General features: G+C 37.9%; 1 protein-coding gene across 1 annotated transcript in view; it reads right to left on the bottom strand.

The window, feature by feature from the left end:
• LOC115230528 (anoctamin-8-like) overlaps positions 1 to 11788 on the bottom strand; it is a 132401-nt gene that overhangs the window by 4654 nt on the left and 115959 nt on the right. Inside the window, exons 10-12 of the mRNA XM_036500777.1 lie at positions 6265 to 6339; positions 3806 to 4222; positions 2252 to 2494 (exon numbers count right to left, since the gene is read on the bottom strand). Coding sequence (XP_036356670.1) covers positions 2252 to 2494; positions 3806 to 4222; positions 6265 to 6339 — 735 coding nt within the window. The remainder of the gene's footprint in view (positions 1 to 2251; positions 2495 to 3805; positions 4223 to 6264; positions 6340 to 11788) is intronic.

The raw sequence follows: 11788 nt of genomic DNA, 5'->3' as shown, positions 1-11788 counted from the left end.
TTCAGCCAATTAACCAAGGCCATGCTGGGGCAGTGCTTTCAAAGGTTTAGTCGAAGAAATTGACCCCAGGACTTTTTTCTTTAAAGTTTGATAATTACCTATTAGCATCTTGGATGTGAACAAACCAACACCAATTGTCAAGCTATACCAGGGACAAACTGATATTGTGGCAAGCTGGCAGGATGGTCAACACGCTGGGCAGTGTTTCATGTCTTTTACTTTCTGAGTTCAAATCCCGTTGAAGTCGAGCTTGCGTTTCATAATTTCAGGGTCGATAAATTAAGTACCAGTTGCATACTAGGGTCGATCTATCACTGGCCCCCCTCTCCCAAAATTTCAGGCCCTGTGCCAAGTGTAGAAAGAATCTGTGGTGTGTAAATGTGTATGTGTGTGTGTATATATATGTATGTATATATACATGGGCCGTGACTGCTGAGGATATGCGTAAGCTCGCAAGAAATGAAGCCAGTATGCTCCGTTGGATGTGTAATGTCAGTGTTCATACCTGACAGAGTGTAAGTGCCTTGAGAGAAAAGTTGGACCTAAGAAGCATCAGATGTGGTGTGCAAGAGAGGCATCTACGCTGGTATGGACACGTAGTAAGAATGGATGAAGATAGTTGTGTGAAAAAGTGCCACACCCTAGCGGTTGAGGGAACCTGTGGAAAAAGTAGACCCAGGAAAACCTGGGACGAGGTGGTGAAGAACGACCTTTGCGCTTTAGGTCTCACCGAGGAAATGAACAGAGACCGAGACGTTTTGAAGTATGCTGTGCGCGAGAAGACCCGGCGGGACACGTGAGGCCATAACCCATGGCCCCTACCTGAGACATAGTCAGTCCACCTGTGCATACCTTCCTTCTTGGGACACATAACTCTACTTGTGAAAACCTGTTGAGGCAAGTGAAAATCAAATCAAATCAAAATCGAAAATGACATCATGGAATTTGCATTTTTGTGTTACTAGTGCCGGTGGCACATATAAAGCCATCCGAACGTGGCTGTAACCATAACACATCGACTGGCCTCCGTGCTGTGGGCACGTAACAAACACCATCCGATCATGGCCGTTCGCCAGCCTCGTCTGGCACCTGTTGTCGGTGGCACATAAAAAGCACCCACTACACTCACGGAGTGGTTGGCGTTAGGAAGGGCATCCAGCTGTAGAAACACTGCCAGATCAGACTGGGCCTGGCGCAGCCCCTGGCTTCCCAGACCCCAGTTGAACCGTCCAACCCATGCTAGCATGGAAAGTGGACGCTAAATGATGATGATGATGATATATATATATATATATATATACAAACACACACATATACATATGAGGGGATGCTGAAAAGTTCCTGGGTTTGGGTACAAGAGAATACAAGAACAGTTAATTATGATTTTATTTAACATATTCTTTCAAATTAACGAACTTATTTCAGTGGTCCTTCAGGTTTTCTAAGCCCAGTAAAAGAACTCTGAAGTGTGCACCTTCAACCAGGCCTTTCGCAAGACCCTCAAAACCAGGAACTTTTTCAGCACTGTACCCTGTATGAAGGGCATCAAGCTGTAGAAACTCTGCCAAATCAAGATTGGAGCCTGGTGCAGCCATCTGGTTCGCCAGACCTCAGTCAAATCATCCAACCCATGCTAGCATTGAAAGCGGATGTTAAACAACGATGATGATGAAATATATATATATATATATATATTATATATATTGCGCTTGTAAAGACCTGTTGAGGCAAGTAAAATCGTTGTGCCGAATGACAGTGCCGCCTGACTGGTGGCACGTAAAAAGCACCATTCAAGCATAGATGATGCCAGTACTGGCTGACTGGCTCCTGTGCCGGTGGCACGTGAAAAGCACCCACTACACTCAGAGTGGTTGGCGTTAGGAAGGGCATCCAGCTGTAGAAACTCTGCCAGATCTGACTGGAGCCTGGTGCAGCCATCTGGTTCGCCAGCATGGAAAGCAGACATTAAACGATGATGATGACACATACATACAAATACATGTATATATAAATATACATACACATAAGGCTGAAGGTTCCACGCAGTGGGACTGAACCTGAACCCACATGGTTTGGCTTCTCAACCACAATACCACCACATTGTTGTGGTAGAACAGTAGGGAAGAATTGTATTAAAAGTCTGTTGTAGAGAAATATCTGAGGTCAATATAGAAACGGTTTGAAGGATGATAGGGAAACAACAGGCTTAGAAGAATCAGAGGCAAAGAGGAAGTTTGAGAATTCAGTTGAAGAGAAAAACTGACAAGAAGTAATCACAGAGTTTGGCAATACTTACAGCCCAGGTTCCAATATTCTCAACTTGTTGGCCGAAAGGACGCCGACAAGTCATGCAAAGTTTAAATGCATCCGAGCGAATTTCTATGACATTGTTGAGTAGAGCGCAGAGGGCAGCGAGGGGGAAAGCGGAAGAGAATAGAGTCACGTAGCCAAACTGGATGAACATTTCCAAATAATCTTCAAACGTGTCTTCATACTGCAAGAAAAGGAAAACTAGGAATGAAAGAACAAATCAATCACTGAGCTTCTATGTTGTCCATTAGTGGTGGTGGTGGCGGTGGAGGAGAAGCGTCTCAAAGAGGTTTACAATATTGACTTAGAAAATGTTAGAAATTTTTGGTTGGTTCCAAGTGAGACATACATAACCATGTCTCCTATCAGACCGCATCACTGCAGCATATGTGACGATGGAGTTCTTTCTTTTCATGGTTAAAATTTTCTAAACTCGAAACATCTTTATTATTAATTTCTATGAAAAATGGATTTTTGTTATTTGTAGAAAAGTTTAGGAAAATCTAAAGGTGGGAACAAAACCATGAAGATCTATATTGCAATGGTTGATCTGCTAGCAATAGCAGCCAAATACCCTTTCAATTATGTTCTGCTGTCCTATTGGCAGGAAAAACCTCCCAAACTTTACATGACCATTAGTGTGGTGCTAGGAAAGTTAGGCAGATGATGGTAATGGCATCTTTACCAAGCTAATGTTTTACCATTTCTTTCCAGTTACCATTCTGGTTTGGACTGGGGCATTGCACAATGGTGTTTGCTGCTGAAGTGTTTATCATGAATGATGTATGTGAGATTTTTTTGGCTGCAGAACATAATAATTATAATCTGAAAGGGTGAGATGGTCACAGCTGGAATGTCTTTGATCATAGGTCTGCTGAATAAGGGTTAGCCAGGGGTTAAACAACAACAAAAACCAGGAAGGATTTTGATGAAGTTTGATGATTTAGGGACAGAGGGGAAAATTTATAGTTATAGGGTCCAGAATTCCTTCTAGAGTAAAAAAAACCTTGATAGAGTTGAAGTAAAGTTAGGGGTCTTTATAAATTTGAAGGGTGTTGGATTAGTAATTGCATGGAAATATATGAAGGAATTGGAATGGTGTACATACAGAGGGGATTGTATTTAAGGGGTTAATTGTAAGGGAAAATATAGCGAGAGGTTAGGGGACACAAAGTGGACATTGAGAGGCCAAAAACGAATAAGAAAATACTAAGGATTGATGACATGATAGGGGTCAGCAACACTCAGAAAGAAGACAAATATTGATATTTGGAAGAAGGAAGATGAGGGGGAGAGAGAGAGAGAAGATGAGAAAGAGAGAGAGAAGAATGTATGTAGTCAGAAAATGGAGATTGGGGTGTTTGGTGAATATTATGGTTCGTCACAGAAGGATTGGTATTTTGAAGTATGTGAAGAAGAAATGGTTGTATGGTGGTGGTGGTGGTAGATTGGGAGTGGTGGTGGTGGTGGTGGTGAATGTATATCTAGTTCTTACCTCACTCATCGTACTTTCAACTTCAGCTTGACTCGGTGAGTTCCCAGCTGAAGCTTTGCGAGGGGGCAGTTCCATACGGTCCCTATTGTCAGACAAATCCCCAATCAAAGATTTTTCATCTTCATTTTCAGGATTGTTCCCTGCAGTTTTTTCTTCACTGCTTTCTTGCTGATCAGCCGTTTCATTTGTGTTGGTCATCTCTGGAGTGAGATGTTCCTCTTCTTCCGCCGATGCTTCAGAGTTGCAGGGTTTTTTATTCTCTGTATTTAATGGAAGTTCACCACATTCCTTCTCTGGTGATTCCACTGTTGTGATCAGTCCGGCTTTTATCATACGAAAGTGCCACATCAGATATGGTAACAAAGCTTCTTTCACATTTCCGATAATTTGGCGCATTATTAGAAGAGCCATCAGTTGCTGAAATGATAAAAGGAAATGATGAATGCCATCACTAGTCACTGAAGAATTTGAAAGATCTAAAGGTTAGCCTTAAATCTAAACACAGCAATAGAGGTGAATCCACATATCTATATCTATCTATATATATACACAGAGACACACACACACACACACAAAAACACACACGGACACACACACACACCTCCACAAAACGATCATAGAAAGTGTGACCCCAAATGACATTTGTCCGGCCAGCCTACGCACAACACACACTCAGTGACACGAGACTGGACAGAGAGTAGAGCCAAAATTCTTAGAAAACCACATAATACTTCTTCTTCCCTCTCAGATACAAACACACACACACACATACACATACACACACACACATACACATACACACATGTTTTCTCTGTCTCACTTCCTCCTCACCCTTTTATACTGTCTTATTCCTCCCCACTACTACGAAACTATAATAGTTCAAATTCCCCACAAAGGAATTGATTTGATTTGATTTGAAAACCCCACTGGATTGGGAGAAAGCGCTAATCCGAATGATATGATCTGAATGATATGATATATATGTAAAAAATGTAATATATAAATAAATATCTATAAATATGAACCATCCGATCTGATTACCTCATTTTTTCTAATATATATATATATATACACACACACACACATAGGGATTGGACAGAATAATGGAAACACCTTAAAATTTCAAACAAATTTATTTTAATATGGAGTGGGACGGCATTTGGCAGTAATTACAGCTTGAATTCTATGAGGTATGGGCTCGTACAAAGTTTGAATTGTTTCCAAAGGAATTATTGTCCATTCTTCAGCTAAAACAGTCTCCAGTTCTTGTTGTGATGATGGTGGAGGATATCGACTCCTTACTTGCTTTTCTAAAATACACCATGTTCAATAATATTGAGACCTGGAGACTGTGGTGGCCGGATAAGATATTCAACTTCACCAGAATGTTTCTCATGTCATTCAGTAACAACTTTAGCTGTGTGAATTGGTGCATTACCATCCCGAAAGATGTTTCCCACCAGAAACAGTTCCACAACCATAGGATGAATTTGATCAGATAAAATGCGTAAATAGTCTTGACTCTTAATTCTGCAATGAAGGGAAACCATTGGGCCAGAAGATTCCCAAGATATAGCCCTCCTGCCACCAGATCATCACAGATCCTCCTCCATGTTTAACAGTTGGAAGAAGGCAGTCTGGATCAAATGCTTCTATTGGTTGTATCCACACTTATACTCGGTTGGTTGTCCAGGAAAATAACATTCTTCCACTGCTCTAGGGACCAATTCTGTAGGTTTTTGCTCCACTCTAAATGCTTTGCAATGTTTATTTTTGAAAGTAGTGCTTTTCTGATTGCAGCCCTCCTGTGAAACCCAGCTCCCAACGAACAGTTTTTGCAGAAACTGGTTTCTCAAGGTGATCATTAAGGTCTGCAATAATTTTGGAAGCTGTACTTTTGTGATCCTTTCTAACAATTTGCATAAGAGTGTGATGGTCCCTATCTGAAAGTTTTGGTTTCCTTCCGGAGTTTTGTTCTGACGAGGAGGTTTTTCCCTCTTCCTCAAAGGCTGTCATTACTTTCGAGACAGTACTTCTTGATACACCAAACATTTCGGCTGTTTCCGTTACGCTAGCGCCTGCCATACGAGCACCAACAATTTGACCTCTTTGAAAGTCTAATAGATCTGTCATTTTAATGCATTTTAATTACCTTTTTTCTGATGATACCTGAAAAGAAACAGCAATTTTAGCCAAACATATTAAGCAACACTAATAATAAATCAAAAAACATAAAAATAAACAAGCTTTTGATGGTTTTACAGATATTTCAAAATTATGATTCTATGATGCCAGGTGTTTCCATCATTTTGTCCAACCCCTGTATATCAGACAATGCTTCTTGAAAACTCTAAGGTAAAGTGTAAACAGTTATTCTGTTTTCACTCCTATATTCCGGTTTGCATTGCATTGGCTTTTAAACAACTTTTATCTTAACTTTTACAGAAACTGGCACTCACCTCTCTCAAGAGTTCCATGTCTTGCAGATAGAATGCGATGTAAAACAGAGACAGGAATGAATTCACAAACTGAAACTGAAAAGAAATGTTCAAATATTGTAATAAACATTTAATGCTACTACTACTACTACGAATAATAATAATAAATAATAATACTTCTTTCTATAACAGGAACAAGAGCTGAAATTTTGGGGGAGGTTGGGTAGTTGATGCCAGAACACAACTGGTACTTTCTCTGGTGTGAAAGGATGAAAAGCAGAGTTGACCTCAATGGAGTTGGAATTCAGAATGTTAAGACAGACAAAATACCGCAAAGCATTTTGCTCAGCAAGGTAACAATTCTGCCAACTCACCAGAATAATAATAATAATAATAATAATAATACACAAATAAATAGAAGAGTACCATATCATGTGAAATTTGTTGAACAGTATTTCGGCATCTAGTATGCCTTCCACAGGTTCAAAAATTACATGTCAGTCAACTTCATACACAAATACACATGGAAACACTTCAAACAATTCACCAATACGTCAAACAATTCACCAACACATCAAACAATTTCCCAATACATCAAACAATTTACCAATACATCAATTCACCAACACGCCAAACAATTCACCAACATGCCAAACACTGCACCAACACGTTAAACACTTCAACACATCAAACATTTCACCAATACATCAATTTACCAACACGTCAAATAATTCACCAACACGTTAAACACTTCACCAAAACGTCAAACAATTCACCAACACGTCAAACAATTCTCCAACACGTTAAACAATTCAACAACACATCAAACAATTCAGCAATACATCAATTCACCAACACGTTAAACAATTTGCCAACACATCAAACAATTCACCAATACATCAATTCACCAACACGTTAAACAATTCACCAATACATCAATTCACCAACATGTCAAACAATTCACCAACACGTTAAACAATTCACCAACACATCAAACAATTCACTAAAACATCAATTCACCAACACATCAAACAATTCACCAACACGTCAAACAATTCTCCAAAACGTTAAACAATTCAACAACACATCAAACAATTCAGCAATACATCAATTCACCAACACGTCAAACAATTCACCAACACGTTAAACAATTCACCAACATGTTAAACAATTCACCAACACATCAAACAATTCAACAACACATCAAACAATTCACCAACATGTCAAACAATTCACCAACATGTTAAACAATTCACCAACATATCAAACAATTCACCAATACATCAATTCACCAACACGTTAAAAAATTCACCAACACATCAAACAATTCATCAATATGCCAAACAATTCTCCAACACATCAAACAATTCACCAACATGCCAAACAATTCAACAACACGTTAAACAATTTGCCAACACGTAAAACAATTCACCAACACGTTAAACAATTCACCAACAGATCAAACAATTCACCAACACACCAAACAATTCACCAACACGTCAAACAATTCACCAATACATCAATTCAGCAACACGCCAAACAATTAACCAAAACGTTAAACAATACACCAACACATGAAACAATTCAACCAACACGTTAAACAATTCACCAACATGCCAAACAATTCTCCAACACATTAAACAATTTGCCAACACGTCAAACAATTCACCAACACATGAAACAATTCACCAATACATCAATTCACCAAAACGTTAAACAATTTGCCAACATGTCAAACAATTCAGCAACAGGTCAAACAATTTATCAACACATTAAACAATTCACCAACATGCCAAACAATTCACCAACATGTTATACAATTCACCAACACATCAAACAATTCACCATCATCATCATCATCATTATCATCGTCGGTTAAACAATTCACCAACACGTCAAACAATTCCCCAGTGCATTAAACAGTTTGCCAACACATCAAACAATTCACCAATACATCAATTCACCAACACATCAAACAATTCACCAACACGTTAAACAATTTGCCAACACATCAAACAATTCACCAATACAATTCACCAAAACACCAAACAATTCACCAACACGTTAAACAATTAACCAATACATCAATTCACCAACACGTTAAAGAATTCAAGAACACATCAAACAATTCACCAATACATCAATTCACCAACACGCCAAACAATTTACCAACACATTAAACAATTCACCAACACGTCAAATAATTCACTAACATGCCAAACAATTCACCAACACGTTAAACAATTTACCAACACATCAAACAATTCACCAACACGTCAAACAATTCACCAACACGTTAAACAATTCACCAACATGCCAAACCATTCACCAACACGCCACACAATTCACCAACACGTTAAACAATTCAAAACGTTAAACAATTCACCAGCACGTTAAACAATTCACCAATACTTTAAACAATTTATCAACACATCAAACAATTCACCAACACGTCAAACAATTCACCAACACATTAAACAATTCACCAACACGCCAAACAGTTTACCAACACATCAAACAATTCACCAATACATCAATTCACCAACATGTCAAACAATTCACCAACACGTTAAACAATTCACTAACACATCAAACAATTCACCAATACATCAATTCACCAACACGTCAAACAATTCAACACGAACAATTCACCAACACATCATAAAATTCACCAATACATCAATTCACCAACACGTCAAACAATTCACCAACACGTTACACAATTCACCAACACATCAAATAATTCACCAACACATTAAACAACTTGCCGACACGTCAAACAATTCACCAACACGTTGAACAATTCACCAACTCGCCAAACAATTCACCAACACGTCACACAATTCACCAACACATCAAACAATTCAGCAATACATCAATTCACCAACATGTCAATCAATTCACAAACACGTTAAACAATTCAACACGAACAATTCACCAACACATCAAACAATTCACCAATACATCAATTCACCAACACGTCAAACAATTCACCAACACAAACAAGTTGCCAACACATCAAACAATTCACCAATACATCAATTCACCAACACGCCAAACAATTCACCAACACGTTAAACAATTTGCCAACACATCAAACAATTCAACCATACATCAATTCACCAACACATTAAACAATTCACCAACACATCAAATAATTCACCAACATGTTAAACAATTCACCAACACGTTAAAAAATTCACCAATACATCAATTCACCAATATGCCAAACAATTCACCAACACATTAAACAATTCACCAACACATCAAACAATTCACCAACACGTTAAACAATTCACCAACACATGAAACAATTCAACAACACGTTAAACAATTCACCAACATGCCAAACAATTCACCAATACATCAATTCACCAACACACCAAACAATTCACCAATACATCAATTCAGCAACACGCCAAACAATTAACCAAAACGTTAAACAATACACCAACACATGAAACAATTCAACCAACACGTTAAACAATTCACCAACATGCCAAACAATTCTCCAACACATTAAACAATTTGCCAACACGTCAAACAATTCACCAACACATGAAACAATTCACCAATACATCAATTCACCAAAACGTTAAACAATTTGCCAACACGTTAAACAATTCACCAACATGCCAAACAATTCACCAACATGTTATACAATTCACCAACACATCAAACAATTCACCAACACGCCAAACAATTCACCAACATCATCATCATCATCATCATCGTCGGTTAAACAATTCACCAACACGTCAAACAATTCCCCAGTGCATTAAACAGTTTGCCAACACATCAAACAATTCACCAATACATCAATTCACCAACACGCTAAACAATTAAACAACACGTTAAACAATTTGCCAACACATCAAACAATTCACCAATACATCAATTCACCAACACATCAAACAATTCACCAACACGTTAAACAATTTGCCAACACATCAAACAATTCACCAATACAATTCACCAAAACACCAAACAATTCACCAACACGTTAAACAATTCACCAATACATCAATTCACCAACACGTTAAACAATTCACCAATACATCAATTCACCAACACGTTAAAGAATTCAAGAACACATCAAACAATTCACCAATACATCAATTCACCAACACATTAAACAATTCACCAACACATCAAATAATTCACTAACATGCCAAACAATTCACCAACACGTTAAACAATTTACCAACACATCAAACAATTCACCAACACGTCAAACAATTCACCAACACGTTAAACAATTCGCCAACATGCCAAACAATTCACCAACACGCCACACAATTCACCAACACGTTAAACAATTCAAAACGTTAAACAATTCACCAGCACGTTAAACAATTCACCAATACTTTAAACAATTTATCAACACATCAAACAATTTACCAACACGTCAAACAATTCACCAACACATTAAACAATTCACCAACACGCCAAACAGTTTACCAACACATCAAACAATTCACCAATACATCAATTCACCAACATGTCAAACAATTCACCAACACGTTAAACAATTCACTAACACATCAAACAATTCACCAATACATCAATTCACCAACACGTCAAACAATTCAACATGAACAATTCACCAACACATCATAAAATTCACCAACACGTCAAACAATTCACCAACACATTAAACAATTCACCAACACGCCAAACAGTTTACCAACACATCAAACAATTCACCAATACATCAATTCACCAACATGTCAAACAATTCACCAATACGTTAAACAATTCACTAACACATCAAACAATTCACCAATACATCAATTCACCAACATGTCAAACAATTCACCAACACGTTAAACAATTCACTAACACATCAAACAATTCACCAATTCACTAACACGTCAAACAATTCAACACGAACAATTCACCAACACATCATAAAATTCACCAATACATCAATTCACCAACACGTCAAACAATTCACCAACACGTTACACAATTCACCAACACATCAAATAATTCACCAACACATTAAACAACTTGCCGACACGTCAAACAATTCACCAACACGTTGAACAATTCACCAACTCGCCAAACAATTAACAAACACGTCACACAATTCACCAACACATCAAACAATTCACAATACATCAATCACCAACATGTCAATCAATTCACAACACGTTAAACAATTCAACACGAACAATTCACCAACACATCAAACAATTCACCAATACATCAATTCACCAACACAAACAAGTTGCCAACACATCAAACAATTCACCAAACATCAATTCACCAACACGTTAAACAATTCACCAATACATCAATTCACCAACACGCCAAACAATTCACCAACACGTTAAAACAATTGCCAACACATCAACAATTCAACCATACATCAATTCACCAACACATTAAACAATTCACCAACACATCAAATAATTCACAAACATGTTAAACAATTCACCAACACGTTAAAAAATTCACCAATACATCAATTCACCAATATGCCAAACAATTCACCAACACATTAACAATTCACCACACATCAAACAATTCACCAACACGT

Source organism: Octopus sinensis, linkage group LG2 (genome assembly GCF_006345805.1).
Source record: "Octopus sinensis linkage group LG2, ASM634580v1, whole genome shotgun sequence".
Lineage (NCBI taxonomy): Eukaryota > Metazoa > Mollusca > Cephalopoda > Octopoda > Octopodidae > Octopus > Octopus sinensis.
The sequence above is the reverse complement of the archived record's forward strand: the minus strand, read 5'-3'. Positions and strand labels throughout refer to the sequence as shown.